Source organism: Sciurus vulgaris, assembly GCF_902686455.1.
Source record: "Sciurus vulgaris genome assembly, chromosome: 7".
Classification (NCBI taxonomy): Eukaryota; Metazoa; Chordata; class Mammalia; order Rodentia; family Sciuridae; genus Sciurus; species Sciurus vulgaris.
In genome coordinates, this window is record NC_136467.1 from 59128156 (window position 1) to 59146127 (window position 17972).

The following is a 17972-nucleotide window of genomic DNA, read 5'->3' on the forward strand; positions in this document are numbered from 1 at the left end:
CACTGAGCCCTGAGGAGCCCCACATCTACATCAACAGGTAGATTGGAAGAGGAAGAGCCAGCAGGCATGCCTGAGAACCAGCAGAGAGGGAAGGAAAATGTAGGCCAGGAAATGGGAAAAAAGCTATTGAAATGAGAGAGTGGCAAACAGTACCCAGTGCTGTTGATCAAATGAAGAAGGGAAGGAGTTCTTGGATTTGGCAGGGTAGATTCATTGTTGATCTTAACAAGAGCATTTTTAGGGAGCAGTGGGGAAGACTAGTGACTGGACAGGTTAAACTGAGAAAGACAGGAGAAAATGCACATGGCACCGATAGCATTGGTTCCTTATGGGTGGGTGTGATTGATGGGTGGGGAGGATTTGCTTTGCTTTTATGCTTTATTTTCCTACTAAGAACAATCTCATGTTAGTGCTACAATGTCCAAAGCTTAAATTAAAAATAATTTTTTTAAGCAAGGAATTCTCGGGTGGTTTGAGTGTCTGACTTTTAACAGCTGTGGTATGTATCAACTTCCCACTCTCCCTATTCTCTTCCTTTGTCTCCAGATTTCATTTGTCATTTTTTCCTGTAGACTAACTGGTATAGCTGTGCTAAGAAAATTTATCCAAAAAATAAATTTTCTTTATTTCATAAAACTTACTCTACAGATACAGTTTTCTATAGCATGTGTGGCATGAGAGAAAAGGCATGAGAAGGGGAGAAATGGAGACCACGTATGTAGACAGTCCTGGAAAGTTTATTTTGCATGGGGTGAGAGGGCTGCATGAGATCAGTGGCGTGTCTTACTAAGTGGGAAAAACTATGTTGTTTTGGTATTGATGAGTTGTTCCCAGTAAGCAGGGACCCACTACAGGAGCTGACCTCAAGGAGGTGAGGAGAATCCAAAGCTACAGTGAAAGACTGGCTTTCACAGGAGGAGGGGCATTTATTTCCTCCATTCTTCCAGAAAGGAAAAGAGAAGTACCTAGGGGCTCTGGAATTGGGGATCAGCTGCCAGCCCCATACTTTCCCTTCTGAGACTTCATAAATTCTCATCTACTTTTTTCAGGCACTTTTTAAAAAATATTTTTTAGTCGTGAATGGATCTTTTATTTTTCATTTATCTATTTATATGTGGTGCTGAGGATCAAACCCAAGGCCCCCCACTTGCCAGGGAAGCCACAACTCCAGCCCCTTTCAGGCACTTTTTTGAATTTCAACTAAAAATCAAGACATAGTGTTGAAATCCTGAAATAGTTATATATTTTGTTACGTGCTCAGTTTAGGAGTGGGAAGTCTCAAATATTGAGCATTGGAATTTTCTGCTTCTTAACAATTAGATTCCTACCCAGTTGTTCTTTTCTGTAGGTCAGGATAAGCTAGGTCATTGAGGTTATAACAAGCAATTCCAAAATCTCAGAGACCTAACCTATGATTTTCTTTTTTTTTTTTTTTTTTAATTGCAGTGCTGGGCAGTGAACACGGGGCCTTGTGCATGTTAGGCAAGCACTCTACCACTAAGCTACCTCCCCAGCTCCAAAGCTGGAGCAGTTAATCACTTGTTTGGGCATCCTCTTTGATCATATATCAAACAGGGATTTCTCCACGTCCCTTTACTGCAGGAAGGAACCTTCCTACCCATGTGTCACCTGTTCTGTGGCTTTTGACACAGAGTATTTGACATCCCGTGGTGGCCCTCAGTCCTCCTGCCTAGAAGTAACATCCTGGCCATGTTAACATCCAACACTATGTCATGAAAGCAGACCACCTTGGAAGTGGGCAGGGAGTGTGACGGCCAGTCCTCCATGCTGGAAGGAGAGGAACAGAGCACCCAGGACAAGCCCTGCCAACTGCCCTTCCCAGAGAAGGCATTGGTAGAATTTGGGTGTCATCTCTGCACAGTCCCATCATTTTACCACAGCACCTAAAATCCTGTCAAGAGAAGTCCATTAATTTAAGCTTTCATTTTTTTCAGGCATTTTCTTTACAATGCAAACAGCTCTAGAAAACCTAGTGAATAGTCTTTTTTTTTTTTTTTTTTTTTTTCTTTTCCTCCCCGGGCCTTATTATTTCCTCTGGCAAACTCAAAACCATGGGAGAGTTCACATCCTAAGCACAGTTTTTTTTTATTTTTTTGTTTGTTTGTTTGTTTTTGGGGAGGTACCAGAGATTGAACTCAGGAGCACCCTGCCACTGAGCTACATTCCCAACCCTATTTTTTGTATTTTATTTAGAGACAGGGGCTCACTAAGTTGCTTAGTGCCTCACTCTTGGTGAGACTGGCTTTGAACTTACAGTCCTCCTGCCTCAGCCTCCTGAGCCACTGGGATTACAAGTATGCACCACCATGCCCTGTGAACACCTGTTTTTTATTAATGACATTTATTTTTCTACTTTACTTAGTAAAGAGCATATAGAAGTGCCAGTCAGAGCCTCTGTGCAGCCTGAGGGGAGCTGCTGCTAACCCCAGGCTGATCTGTGTGGTCTCTTACAGGCCGCCTCCCCTCAGGCTCCCAGGCACCCATCCCTCCTTGTGCACCCATCTGGATCCAGGCCCTAATATTTATTCAAACACTTAGTCTCTGAGGAACTGGAGCAGATGTTGGAGATAAGGAAGCAGCACTGAGGACTTCTTGGGCCACCCACTCCTCACAAACTGAGTTTACCTCGGCTGCAGGGTTCGTGGCGAGGTTAGATAGCAGGGTGGTAAGGAAACTGCTCTTCCGGCTACACTGACTTTAATACAGTGCTCATTCATCAGTGGAAGGACATAAGAGTATTCTAGCCAGACTCTTTCCTTGGGGTGACACAGTGGACTAGGCCTCCTATAAGTGTACTACGCTACAGTATTAAGAGTTGTGGTAGTGTCAGTTTGGGTGCAGATTTATATCAGTCTTGATACATTAGCAAGCTGACTTCCTGGCAGGGCAGCCAGTTTGAGGTCACTAGTACAAAGGCAGTGACTATGGGCCATTGTTTCCTAGGGTAGTGTGGCTTCCTAATCTTAATCCTTTATTAGGATTAAACAGTATGCTGATAAACAGCATGTCCCTTACAATTATGTTTGCTGATTTTCCCAGCCTTAAGTAATGCCCCCAAGACCCCACAGTCTGGCCCCTGCACTCTCCCTAGCCAAATCTCCTGCCACTTAGCCTTCATCATTCAACTGCAGCCACACTGGTCCCCTCACTTTGCCTCGCTGCCCCACCCCTCTCTGCCTGGGAATCCACCCCACTCCTGCCTGCTCCTTCACATACTCTTGGAGTGCATGGGTCAGAGACTCTAGGCTCCATCCTGTGTGCAACAGACCCTCCCAACCTCCTCCTCCCTGTCCCTGCTTTATTTCTCCATGGCACTTCTCGCCAGCTGACAGTGCATTGTCATTGGTTTTTGTGTTTGTCTGTCTCACCACTAGAATATGGTTTTGCCCACTGCACTATCCTCAGAGCACAGGGAAGATACATATAAATACTTGGAGAATGAAAGAGAGAGGCCCTGATAGATGGTGGCCTCTGAAATAATCACCCTATTGCCAGAAACCTACAAAAATTGAACATTTCCTTTCTGCAATATTTCTGTGTTGGACCAGCTTCCCTCTTGTAGGGTAATTGGTCTTCTCCACTTAACACAGATAGTGTCAGAAAATGAATATTCACTGCTGTTTTTACTTCTGTGGAATTTTTATATGATCTAGTCTTAAAGAATTATTTTGGTCATAGTTTAGGACCAAAGCAGGAAATCATACTCCCTTTCGAGAATCAAAGCAAAATTTTCTCTGTAGTCCTCTTCATTATTTTGTGTTTCTTATAAAATGTCCTTCCTTGCAGTGTTAGTCACCCATGGAGAGAAGCTAAAGACAGTGAGAGTGATACTGTTTAATCCTAATTTAATAAAATGGAAATTGTCAGGTGAGAAATCATTTCGAAGTGAGCATTTAGAATGGCTTGGTGAAAGGATTGCTTAAGCAAATAAAAATAATTATTTCACAAACACTTTTTTAAGCACTATGCTTTGTATCTGACAGTATTGGCCATGCCGGGAATATAAGGATACTAGGAAAATGGGGATGTAATCAAACATTTGCAGCAATTCGATGAAGATACTATAGTTCTCAGCCTATGGGAGCTCAGAGAATATGGAGCATCTAAGACGGCTCTGGAAGGAGGCTTCCTGGAAAGGAGCTTGGGCAGCCAGGGGAGGGGCTTCAGAGGGAGAACAGCCCACACAGCAGCCGAGGTCACTAGCACCCTGTGGAAGCAAGAAGCAGGAGAGTAGCCTGGAAAGAAAGACAGGTCAGACACTGCAGGCCTGGTCTGCCACCCAAACGGGGCCAGACTTGAAAGGGCCCAGGTAGGATGCACCTGGGGTCATCTACCTGCCAGGTGCTCAGAGAACAAGGGTCAGGAGCCAGAGTCGGTTATAAAGGCTGGTGGTAGTCATGGTGGTCAGTGAACCCATGAGTACATCTGAAAACCCCAGCAGTGTGTATGGAAGGAAGAGAAGACCACACTAACATTTTAGGTACCAGGGGAGGAAGAGGAGCCAGGCACACTTGTATCCTGGAAGCCAGATTCAAAGAGGATGGCATGGGGGAGATGAGCAAGTCAGTGCTTGGATTGGCCAAGGGCACTTGACTGAGGGAGCCAGTGAGCACCAGAAGAGGCTGTGTGGCTGGGCTCCATGAGCCCAGCTGCTTCTAATGGACTTAGGGGCCTCCCTTGTTTATCAGTTCCTGGATAGAGGAAGTGTTACATGGAATTCACTAAATGGGGGGTTTGTACTCAGTGTGCTAGTACTCAGCTTCTCTGCACACACCCCTGATGCTCCATCACTGCCAGATCTTCCTTGTCCACATTCCAACGCCATCTATCATTAGTACGGCATGCGATGTTCTTTGAGATTTTCCATGAACATGGTTCATTATTCATCTTCAGCACAAAAGCACATGTGATTAAAAGTATATCTTCCTGGGGCTGGTACTGTGGCTCAGTGGGAGAGCACTTGCCTCAGGTGTGTGAGGCACTGGTTTCGATCCTCAGCACCATATTACAAATAAATAAATAAAAGTTCATCAACAACTCATAAAAAAAGTATATTTTCCTATGTTTTGAAACATTTCAGAGCAAAACACAAGATCTTTTTATCATGATGGCACTTAGGGTAAAAGGATGTAGTTGCACGAAGATTTCTGCAGCTGTTGTTCTGCACAAATACAAAACAACATTTCACACAGCTGAGTTTAGAATATAAATCAAAAAGAATTTGTTCTTGTACCTTCACAGCAAGATTTCCAAACTTTGTGTTTTGCCTGCCTTTCTCCCCTTCTTTTTCCTGCCCCCTGGCGAGTTGCTTCCGGATGGCTGTTTGTGAAGCTGCTTCTCTGCCTGGAGTTAGTCTTTTCTAATTGGCCACTGCTTTGCAGCCGCCTTCACCAGCTTGTGGCCACTTCTGGCCTCACGTTTCCCAGCAGGGTAGTGAAGTGCTCCTGGGCTGCCTAATGATTGTTCCTTAAGTAACTGGAAACCATCCAGGATGAGTTGCTTGCTGCCTCTTACTCATGTGAAGGATTTATTTCGGTCTAAGAGATTCAGATTAAAGTATAATAGCAACATTTTTAGGTTTGTCCCCCAGAAATGGGTGTAAACGTCTCTGTGCCAGAGAATTTTACTGCCAAATTTGCCTTTTCAGTATTCCAGTCGATTGTTTTCTGTAGTAAAAGTCTTGCGTGCATTTGCTCCAGTGTGTTTTACCACACATCAGTTTCCCCCTTGAATGGGCAAACAAAAAAAGTGGTAATTGGACCTCATGCCAGGGTTCTGGTTCTAGGGCTTTTGTCAATACTGTCCTCAATTCAGGACCACACTTGGCTTTGTGCAGTCCTGTCTCACCCCGCCCCGCCACACACACACACTCCCATGAACTGCTTGATAGCACAGACCCAGCTCTGCTTTCTCCTCACTAACATCTGTCTCTCTCTCTAATAGCTCAGCCCTTTTAAGGAGTGAATAACTACCAGCCCCAGATTTTTAGAGCTGCACAGTTCTCTTCTGTTCCATTAATGAACATTCTGGCCAGTGTTTGTCTTTCAGCATTGTGATTATTTTATTATTTTTTTTCTAATGCAATAAAATAAGTGATCCACTGTCGTTTTGAGTTAATGAGGGATTTGAAATAGATTTCAAGTATCCTTGTCAGGGTTTTTATTATGCAGGTGCAATCTCATGCAGTAAATTACCATAGCTAAACAGTTTGAGAGCCATAAAGCTCTCCTGCCCTGGCACTGCTAAATTAATAGATTAATAGTTACACATAAGGAAAGTGTCAGATGTTAAATATTTTTTTATTAGCAATAACTTGGAAATTTGTGACCTTAAAAAGATTATACAATCTCTTAAGAGCCTCAACCAGGGTTAATTTTTTTTTTATTTTATTACTTTTTCAGTTTGCAAGCATTTTGAAGCCACATTCTCTAGGCTGCTCTGTTTATGTGGATTTATAATGAAATGCCACTTAAATATTTTTTCTTATATTATTTAATTGAAATATAGGGTCCAGCTTGAGCATTCATTTATGCATTTATCAACTGTGTTTTGTAAGTGCATACTTTCTTCTAGGTTATTGTGCTAGATACAGAGGCAATAAATGCACAGCCCTGGAAGAGATACACATGAGAGCACAATAGCAGTGCCAGGGAGGGTTCCAGAGGGGCCCCATGGAGGATTTGCTGATCCCTTGTTCATAGTGGCTAAGAGCATGGAGTCTGGAACCAGAAGACCTGGGTTCAAATTTTGATACCATCATTTACATGATGCATGACTTGGGCTAATTAGGTTTTTCTGTTGTTTGCTTAATGGCACTGGGGTTTGAACCCAGAGACACTCTATCACTGGGCTATGCCCCATCCTCTTCTGAGATGGTTTTGCCTAAGTTGCTAAGGCTGACCTTGAACTTGTGATTCTCATGCCTCAGCCTCCTGAGTCTCTGGGCTTGTAGGCATGTGCCACCCTACCCAGCTCGGGTTAGTTACTTCTATGTGTCAGGATGACGTCAGCTAAAAGATAAGGGTACACTGTAGACCACCTGTGTGGATGAAAGTAAGAAGATGATTCTGAAGTCCTTAGAAGATTGCTTGGTAAGAACTAGATAAGTGTTCTAAACAAATCAAGCAAAATAAATAACATGTATTTTGACTAAAGTAGGAAATAGGAAAATCCTATTGCAAAAAATATAGAAACTGACTGGCAGGCATCTTAAAACCTATGAGAACTTCAGTTAGTAATTAGCTTGCATAGGAATGTCTATCCCTGGGTTCTGTCTCTAGAGCCTTGGCTCACTTCTGTTTCTTGTGTTTTGGGTTATTTTAATATTTTCAGGTAAGGAATAATTCTCTAACTGGCTCCAAAATGAAGTGAATGACCATTTATGCTATTTTAAGTTTCTTTTTCATTACTAGAAATATTCAAGCAAAGGGTGAACTTGCTGAGATGTGGCTTTGGGAGTGCCTACTTTGAGTGAAGAGGGCATCAAACAAGGGAGTAAGAACTGATTTTTTTTTCCCCCCAGTCATGATTTAGTATGTAAAGGCTTATGACATGGGGCCTCTGGATCCAGGAAGTGGCAGTTTCACTAGAGAGAACAGTTTAAGTGGGGGAGGATTCACCAAGGTCAAAGGCAAAGGGTGAAGAACCTAAACTCTTCATCTTTTAGAGAATGAGAGGGACCATATACTTTCAATAGGGGAATGGCCTAGATTAAAAGGAAGCTTTCAAGGAATTAATCTAGTATTAGGTGCCCAAAGACTGGAAACAGGAGTCATGTTAGCAGGCTAGGCTGCCATGTTGACAGGCAGGTATAAGATGGGGAAGAGGCAGCCAGGATGGCTTTGAGCTGTGAGCTGGGCCAAGCTGGTGTCAATATTTGGGAATCAGAAAGAGCATTTACTATGCAATCCTGCTTCACTGATTTCTTCAGCAGATATTGATTGATCACAATCAATGCAGAGCTCATGATCCCCAACAGTGGATTTATCATGCTGTTTTTATACAGGAGCAGGACACATATGTGCATTCCATGAGTGACCTAAACCCCACTGCAGTGAACCTTGTTATAGGGCCATTTCTGTTTGTACCCCAACAGAAGCTGCTGCTTCTAGGCGTCGACAGCTAGTGCTGTCTGGTGGTGTGTTTTCTTTGACCACAGAGTAGAGCAGTGGAACTGATACTGACCTTACTTTTCTACAGTTGAGACAAATGTTCATTTTAGTCTTGGGTGGCTTTCTACCTCAAAACACTTGACTACCTCTCAAATCCAACAGCCTACCAAAGTCCAGTTGCCTCCAGCACTGCTCCTTTCTCTTTATGTCTAGAACTTTCTCTTTATGTTCAGAACTTTCCCCTTTCTGTTCCATAGCTTGTTCCCAGTTTGAAACAGAAAGAGGTTTATTATTCCAAAGAGATGGCAGTGCTGGAGAGAGCTGATGAGTTTCTGCAGAGACTTTCTGCAGAGACTCTCAGTTTAGCATTTAGTACATTGTTGGCACTCAAGAATGAAAATGGATTTTTAAATGGACTGACTCATTATTGAGGCACCCTGCAGGGATTTTTAAATCTCTAGTGTTGCAAAAATGTCCAGCCGTCATTTGAAAAACTTAAGCAGTCTAGACTAGACTTTCCTGTTATATTTTTCTGCCTAAAGGTGACTATTAAACTCTTCCCCACTCTTCCAAAATTAAATGCCTGGAAAATAGGATTACAATCTAATAATGCCAGGCTAATATTTTTAACCTTAGCACAGCACAGAAACGTGCAGTACCTTCCCCTAAGTCCCAGAAAGTTCTTCATAGACTTGTTTAGCAAAGTAATTGAGGCACAGCGGTTGCCTTCCACTCTCTCCTTTGCGTAATGGAATGTCTTATTCCCTCCTTGTCTTGACTGTGGAATCTCTGGGCTGTTCTGCTCCTTGTCAGATTTATTGGCCACACTTAGTACAGGCCACACAAGTGGCCTCTGTCAACTCTGATAAAAGAGGGAATTCAACACCCTTTTATGAACATTCTCCTTAAACCTGTCAGACTCTAAAATTAGGCAGGAGTTGCGCGTGCCAGACATTCTTCTCTCCAAAGGGCTTGCCCTTTGCAGTTACCTCCTTCTTTCATATAGGAGCATACCCCGGTACGTGTGATAACGGGAGTCCTCAGAGAGCACCAGATCTGAACTAGATCAGATGTGTCCTTGAAGATTGCTTGGGGGAACTTAAATGGTTGCACATATTTATTTTAGAGAGATTGATTTTATTACTAAATATATTCATGTCAAGGAGTAATGTTTCAGGGGAGATAGTTGGTCTTTCCATAACTACTGACATTCACTTCAAGGAGTAATAATGTTCACTTGATTTGTTGTTTACTTGCTCTTTTTCCTTTAAGGGAAGATATTTTTATTGTTTTTGTTTGAAGCCAAATCCACACGTTAAGACCACTAGACACGTATTCACTAATGGCCGTCTTGTGCCCAAACACTTCCTGAGGTAAACCACCTTATATTTATTGATGCCTCTGGAAAGCCATGCTTGCCAATAGAGGTGGGTCTTGTCTGAACAGTTAGACTATGGACTTTACATAAAAGTAAACTTTTTTTTCTTTTCTTTAGTAGTCCTTTTAATTTAAAGGATTCAGCTCAAGAATGTGTGAGCCTTTATCAAACATTCATTAGAACATGATTTTAAATGTGCAAAGTTAGAAGCTATTTTAAATTTGATACCTATCTTCATCTGTTTTCTGATTCTATAGCATATTACCTGAGATTGGCTAATTAATGAAGAACAGTGGTTTATTAGACAGGTCACTAATGTTTGGAAAGAAAGAGAAGAAAAAAAAAATAGTAGTTTATTTAGCTCACAGTTCTGGAAACTGCGAGGCCCAGGAGCGTGGTGCCACATCCGCTGAAGACCTTCTTGCTGCACGATAACATGGCAAGGGCTTCATATGGCGAGAGAGGGCAAGCACGGGTCAGCTCAGGTCTCTTTTCCTCTCCTTTAAAACCACCAGGCCCATCATGGAGGCCCTACCCTGATGATCTGATCTAATTTCATTTCCTTCCTGAGGCCTCAGATCCAAATATCATCAACGCATAAATTGGGGGATCAATGTCATCAACACATAAGTCTCAACAGGAGCATGAGGGAACATGAAGGAGCCTGGGCAGTCACAGTGGAACCATGGCAATTACCAAGAAAGTTGGGATTGCTTTCTTTATGATTCTCTCAAGCATTTTTTTCTTTCATTTGTGAAGAGAGTTGCGTCTATTATGTCTTTTAAGAAATACTATTGAAATTTTTTTGGAAGAATGGCATGGCAAGATATAGTGGGATTTTTTTTCTTATTTTAATAATTCATCTTCAAAATGGTAATGCTGGCTATGTGGAGAAGACTCATCTTTCCCAGAAGACTCATTTTGCTAAAATAGTAATAACAATCCCTATATATAGAATACAGCTTTTGAAATGCTTAAATGAGTCCCTTTTAAAGAGCACAATGAAAGTAGAAAAGCTTATAAATAAGACATGGCACTTCTAATGGAATGTATTTGTCCCCTGAATTCCTAGGTGGTCCTTGTCTTGAGGGGGAAAAAAAAAAAATCAATGTATTAAATCCATGCCAAAGGTTATAACATTTGCAGTATTTTGAATAGTTGCACCTCATAAAGATACTTACGAGGAAATAATTGATTAAAATGAATTGCTTTGTGATACAGTAGGGGGTAAAAACTCTGGACCAGGCACCTGAGAGACATTGGTGACAGTTTGCCATAAGCCAGAAGTATCACCTTAGTGGTTTATTTATTTATTTATTTTTAGTACCAGGGTTGAACTCAGGGACACTTAACCACTGGAGCCACATCCCCAGCCCCATTTTGTATTTTATTTAGAGACAGGGTTTCACTGAGTTGCTTAGCACCTCACCGTTGCTGAGGCTGGCTTTGAACATGCGATCCACCTGCCTCTCAGCCTCTGAAGCCACTGGAATTACAGGTGTGCGCCACCGCGCCTGGCACCTTACTGGTATTTATCTTCTTGCATCTTATTTTGTCATTTGAAAAATAAGAGTTATCAACTGGCCTGGATGAAGTCCTAGAGTGACAGTCTATTCTTAAGTCTGAAATATTTTAAAGTCCCAGGATTTGGGATTATCATCTTATTTCATCAAAGATGAGAAAGAACTGACACCAGCTTTGTTTGCCAGGTGACTCAGTCTCATAACTGCTCAGAAAATACCATTTTTTTTGTCTTCTGTCAAGAGACAACATGAGTTTCCCTGAGGCTGTGCTTCCTTATAGCCTAATGTTCTCCATTTGAAATGTGGAATAACATTGCCACAACGCCATGAGTCTCCAAAACAAAAAACTTAAAGGTTTTTTGGTTTTTTGGTTTTTTGGTTTTGTTTTGTTTTTTGAAGGAGAATTTTTAAGTACAGAAAACTTAACATTGTACAGTAAACCAAGTTTGTGACAAGTTCTGTGGCCCTTGCCTTTTCCAGCCTGGCAATGTGAGCCACAGGTTTTAAAACCCAGAATGTTGCCTCTGCCCAGTAAAAGTAGATCTCATGATAGCTGTCACTTATAATTGATCCTCATAGTTTCCACAGCTTTAAAACAGAGCCCCTTCATCTTCTGAGTTCACCCTAGTGAGGTGACAGCAGTGCTGGTCTTCTCAGGGACTGGGTGACCCAGTCTGGCCTTCCCCTGGATACTGCAGGAACAGACAAGAAGACTCGCAGCTCAGCAGATCCATATTTTACTGATGTATATCTGTCAAATACATGTATTCAAATGTCACACTGTACTTCATAAATATGTGGAATTGTTAAGTGCCCATTTAAATTTTAAAGGAAGAATAGGTGTATATTGGCAGCTCTCATTGGTTACAAGTTTGAGAAATGGAAACATTTTTGCTTTTTTACCTAGAACCTGAGTATTGTGTTAACAGTCATCAGAGAGTGGAAAATCAACACCTGGATTTCAGCTATGGTAACTGTTCACTAAGAATGAGTGACTTCCATATGATATATGTAGATGAGTGGCATGATATCTTTTATATGCATCAATGAGCAAATGATAAATATATGTATATCCATATAATAAAATACACAGCATTCTTTTTTTTTTTTTTTTTTTGGTACTGGGGATTGAACCCAGGAGTACTTAACCACTATTACATCCCCAGCCCTTTTTATTTATTTTGAGACAGGGTCTCACTAAGTTGCGTAGGGCCTCACCAAGTTGTTGAGCCTGGCCTTGAGCTTGGAATCTTCCTGCCTCAACTTCCCAAGCTCCTGGGATTACAGGCATGTACCACTTGCCCAGCTACATCCACTTTTTTAATGAGGTAAATCTGAGTGGTTTAAAAAATAATTCCATGATAATCTTGCTTAGGGAGAAGTCAGGGGGCAGGGGTTGGAGTGGGGTTGAAGTGAAGGTCTTGATCTTGAGACATTCAAGTGTCTGGTCAGGGTGAGGGACAGGTCATGGTCTTCTTCATTAAAAGTCTCTAAGGGAAATCACAGGAGAACTGGGTAAAAAGAACAGAGTCCCATATTGAAGTTATCAAGGATTGTGGGGAAATATCTGGTTTTAGTTTATATTTATTGGTGAGAGTAGAGAGAATGATAAAAGCAAATGCTATGGCCAGTTTTGTAGCCCAATATTAGCCTAATTCTTTTTATCACTATATAAATAACCTCTGTGTTTGTGAAAATGTATAAATAGGTGTTTCTCTGTAGGCTTATGAAAAATCTGGGAAGGACATACACCCCTCAGTAGAGGTAGAGATGGACGTGCAAGGGAAAAGACCAAAACACTGTCGCATGATCCTTGAAAGAGCAGTGGTGGCTGGGATAGAGGAACACACAAGGTAGGAAAGTGGTGAGCCGTGGTGTGAGTGACTCTGGATAGATCAGGTCAGGAAGGAAGAGGGAGATGAAGTTCAGCTTGAGGAGCAGACAAGGTGATGCAAAAGGTTTCTTTTTCTTACATAGATGAGGAGAAATTTGGGTCTGTTTGTACACCAAGGAAAGAGAAAATTCAAAAACAGTGGTACCCGAAGGAGCATGGTAGTGGTAGAGCAGGTAAGGAACGGAATCAAGACTAGGCAATCCTTTTCTCTGAGTTTGTAGAGGTTGAGCAAGGATGGAAGATGGTGTTTTAAGAACTCCAGGTGGATGGCCTCTGGAGACAGGCCACATACAAAGGGAAGGGAATGCAAATGGGTGGTGTTAGGTGTGGAAGAAAGTAGAAAACTCTGGAAGCAGCTACTCTGGAATAGATTGTCAGGGAGGGAGACATTAAGAAAAACATGGGAAGGAAAAGATATGAGGAATTCATTTAGGGAAGGGGGAAAAATGAAATCATAATTCCGGAGCCCAGCTGAGTTTAGGTATTACTAATTTGCGATGAAGTGGCTTGGGATTTCCTGAGTGTCTGGGTGCCCAGAAGAGGAGAAGGGTTGGGATTAGCATTAGAGGACTTCGGGCATGGGTGACATTTAGAGGGCTGTCAAGGATTCCTGAGCTGGGCGAGAAAACTCAAGAGAGGCCGACAGAGAATAGAAGGTACTGAATGTCATGAAAAGAGTTTAAAAATAATAGTAAGAGCAGATACCCTAGGAGGAAAGGAAGGGAGGGAGGCAGGGCAGGAAAGAGCAGGCTGGTCAGAGGGGGAGTTCCCTGCAGAACAGCTGCCAGCTCTGAGAGCCAAGGCGATGGGTGTATGTGCTGTGCGGAGACTCTGCAGGTCCTGTTCTCTTTGCCTCTCCAGTGCTTAGCAGCATGCCTAGCACATAATAGACATAGCAAACATTTGAATGAAGAGGGGTTGGAGTGGGGTTGAAGTGAAGATCTTGATCTTGAGACATTCAAGTGTCTGGTCAGGGTGAGGGACACGTCATGGTCTTCTTCATTAAAAGTCTCTAAGGGAAATCACAGGAGAACTGGGTAAAAAGAACAGAGTCCCATATTGAAGTTATCAAGGATTGTGGGGAAATATCTGGTTTTAGTTTATATTTATTGGTGAGAGTAGAGAGAATGATAAAAGCAAATGCTATGGCCAGTTTTGTTGAAGCCATTTCCACCTGCCACAAAGCACACAGGAAATGTGCTAAATCTGCAGGTTTGAGAACTCTACCATCTGGGGATGATGCCTGGAAAACAGTATTTCTAACAGATTCTTCATAGATGCTTAGGCATAGCCAGTAAGTCTAATAAAAGCACCAATATAGACTTTTATGCAGAACTTTTTGGTGAAGTTTTGGGACCCAGACAGAAGCAAGGAATTTGCTAGCTTCCCCTCCTAACCTAGCAAAGTGGCTTCAAGAACAAAGCAGTGGATAGTACATGATGGCAAATTCCTGGACTACTTTTAATGACTGTTTCCAAAATGCTCACAGGAGTTCCTTCCATAGTTATCAAAAGACTCAGGATTCAATTTGCCCTTTTATTGAAGAGTCAGGTTTAGGGTTAGTTTAGTGACCACTGCTGTTCCATAAATGGAAATGGCATAGATGGCTGCTGTGTTTGAATGCATAGAAAGAGACCGGCTAGAATGTATGTACACATGGATACATGGTATGTATATTTTAAGACTGCAGTAGCCTTTTTGTAAGGCATTTTCTTGCCCACAGTAAAATCATCTTTACAATGCCCTTTCACTTTTGGACAGTTTAGAATACTGTTATCTTAACATCAGAATCACACCAACCTAAAGTGTGGATTTATTTCTAAAGGCATATGGGGGCTTTGGACCTTTTGATGATATTCTGAAAGGATATGTTGTTCCTGCAGCCGGATAAGAGAATGGCAGGCTAGTTTGCAGGCTTTGGAAATCTTATAAGAGGTAGCAGGAAAAGTGGTATGAGAGGAGGAGTGGAATCATCGTGAAGCAGCAGGAGACAGAACACTTTGAGATCAGGCAGAGGGTATGAGAGTCAGCAGAGACAGAGATGCCTCAGTGCACCTGGGTGAGAGCAGGGGGCACAGGGGTGGCCAGCCTGGGAGGGAGAACTGGGCAGGGACTTGCAGATAGATGGGCAGTTGGCAGGTAGCTGGAGGAAATACCAATTTGAGCAGATGATTCAGTTATGGTGGCATGATGTGAGACATGATTCATTTGCTCTTTGATGCTGTGCCTCTGTGGCTAAAGAGCCCTCAGTCGTTCCCAACTCAAAGAAGACCTTGTGTTCCAGCTCATTAGCCCAGCCAGTCACTTCAGGCTGGTTCCTTACTCTGCATTTCCTTGAACCCACTCACACAGCTACATCAGTGGCTGCCAACACTAAATAACTTCAAATAAAACTGTCTACTCTGCAGAGTAGACTCCATGATTCCTAAACTGCCAAATGTACTTTCTTTGTCTTTCTCTCCAAACAGATGCTTTTTAGTCATGCTATTGATTGACAGGATTCAGAGAATGACCAGAGTTAGAGCATTTATCACAGTCCTGCACCCCCAGCTCCCAAATCCGTGGTGCCTCTGCTCCTGTTTATCTCCAAGGATTTTGTGGCTACTCTCTGTAACAGAACTGCTGCCATCAAAAGCTGTAGATACAGTTTAGCTCCAGGTCACACAAAGCATGAAGGCTCACAGGGGAAGTCAGGAAGAAGTTTCTGAGCTGAGGCACTTTCCAAGTGTCAAGGTACAGACACCATGTTTGCCTGAAGGGAAAACAATTTACGGCTTTTCTGTCTGGAAGAAGCCATTATCAGCTTTTCGTGGCTTATCATTTATTCTATGGCTTATCGCTTGAATACCATTTAATGTTCCCTTCCTTATCCTTTTTCTCTTAATCCTTTATTCAAAAGTAATGAATATGGAGATGTTGACTGAACTTGCCCAAGGTGGCCCAGATTCTGGAAAGTTTGAGGAACCTTAATTGTCAATACTGGAGAAAATGTCTTTGTTTAACCAGGAATAATAGGATTTCCATGGTGTTCCTCACCAGCTTAAGCTAATGTCTTCTTGTTGCTCACATTTGTTTAATAGTCAAACATAGAAAAATGAAGATGTATTGAATGTCTTCACCTTTTAGGAAGAAGTTGAATGTGAAATTTGTTTTTAAGAAGTCTCCCTAGATTAAGTTGCTTGGCAAGATGGCAGAATCTGACTTTCCCAGTGCCGAGAAGGATACTGAGCAGAGAACTGAATGCTTGTCCTCTCGGGTGCCCTTTGAAGGCCCTAAGAGGTGGGCCTGGTGGCCTCATTTTGGGGGTGAAGAACTGAGACTGAGGGAGGATAAATGACTTGTACCAAACTAGATAGTCGTGAAGTAAGAATTCAAGTCCAGTTTCCCTACTTTCAGATTCATGCTCTTTAAACCATTCCTATAAAACTGAAATATGCTTCACTATCAAATAGCCCTTTGGTGGTGCTAGATTTTCATTGTGCTTCTGTACATGAAAAGAGTACTACCTATTTTTCCCATTTAAAAGTATACAAGTATTTACTGAGAGGTGCTAAATCTAAGTATTCTTCTTTCTTTCATCCTAGATTTTCTACCCTAGCAAGGATGGTACAAAAATTCCAATGTTCATTGTGCATAAAAAAGGCATAAAATTGGACGGCTCTCATCCTGCTTTCTTATATGGCTATGGTGGCTTCAACATATCTATCACACCCAACTACAGGTAAGTGTTGGGACACTCTTGAAATTGATATGTATTTGATCTTTACCATGTAGTGGAAGGGAACTAGAGATTGGTCTACTAGATCATCTCTAATATGCTTAACTATATATTTCTTGCTCGTTTTCTTACAAGGAAGGAATTGATAACTTGAATTTTTGCTCAGGAATTGCAGGAAATATAATGACAAGCTAATCTTGGTTTTTTTGTTTTGTTTTGTTTTGTTTTGTTTTGTTTTGTTTTAATGTCCTCAGTGTAAAGTTGAGCACTAGATTTAGAGGCTTTAGCCTGGCTACAAAAGATTAGTATCAATTGAGGTCTTGAAGAAAGGAAGTACCTATCTTCATTTTCATTTGTTATCAAATCAGCCTTTACCCCCAGAATTCTCTTCAGTGGGAATGTTTTAGATGATTGAATTTTTTACCAGCACACAGACTTAAAATAGACTTTCTTAACATTCAGCTATAAATATTTTCTGAAAATTCTGTTATTCTTTTTAAAAACTGTTCTGTGCTTATTGTTTGTGATTATTTTCCAGATAACTTATGTCCTGGGTTGGGGGAAATCTACATTTATACATTGTCATTGTTTATATGAACAGCCTGCCAGTTTTTTGGTTTTTTTTTTTTTTACAAACTTGATTTTAATATTCCATTCCTTAGTATGGAATTTGCTTTGAGTGTTTTTAATAAAAACAGTTTCCTACAAGCAACACCAACTTTAACCCAACTTCTAAAAAGAACCTCATATAAATCTGATTCACAGAGTCACTCAGGATCTTTGAGAAGAGATTCATAGACTGGTAACTACCAGGACATAAATATGGAGTGGGTTCAATTAGCTATCCCAGAGTGAACTGGAAGAAAGCTAGTCCTTTGTTTTGAATACTCAATAACTATAGCCACTCATTATTGTGGAATGAAGTATAAAACATGGTCCCTGCCCTCCTCAAGTGGTTCATAACCAGCTTGTAGACTTCCCTGAACATCTGGCTAAAGAGTTTGTTAGGAACTAATGGAGGTTTTTGTATAAAATGACAGGTTTGTGTGGCATCATACAACTAACCAAAGGGACACTAGGAGAATGTTATTACAGACACTATTAATTAATTGACTCTGACAGTGCCACGTCCCAGGCCCTGCCTTAACCCAGGGTGAGAGCAGCCCCCAGATGGACTTCCCCAGCAGAGAGATTTGTTATCTCACTAGTACATCCATGACTATGTGGTTAAACCATATGCCGTATTTATTCTGAGATAAAATTACAGGCTTCACCTTTAAGTCAGCGATGCTTGAGTGGAAGAGCAGTGAACACGTGCCAGGGAATA

The 17972-nt window shown here is 41.7% G+C and overlaps 1 protein-coding gene across 1 annotated transcript in view; it reads left to right on the forward strand.

Moving 5' to 3' along the window:
- The window catches only part of PREP (prolyl endopeptidase), a 110674-nt gene that overhangs the window by 83548 nt on the left and 9154 nt on the right, over positions 1-17972 (forward strand). Inside the window, exon 11 of the mRNA XM_079149042.1 lies at positions 16512-16648. Within this exon, the coding sequence (XP_079005168.1) occupies positions 16512-16648 (137 nt within the window). The remainder of the gene's footprint in view (positions 1-16511; positions 16649-17972) is intronic.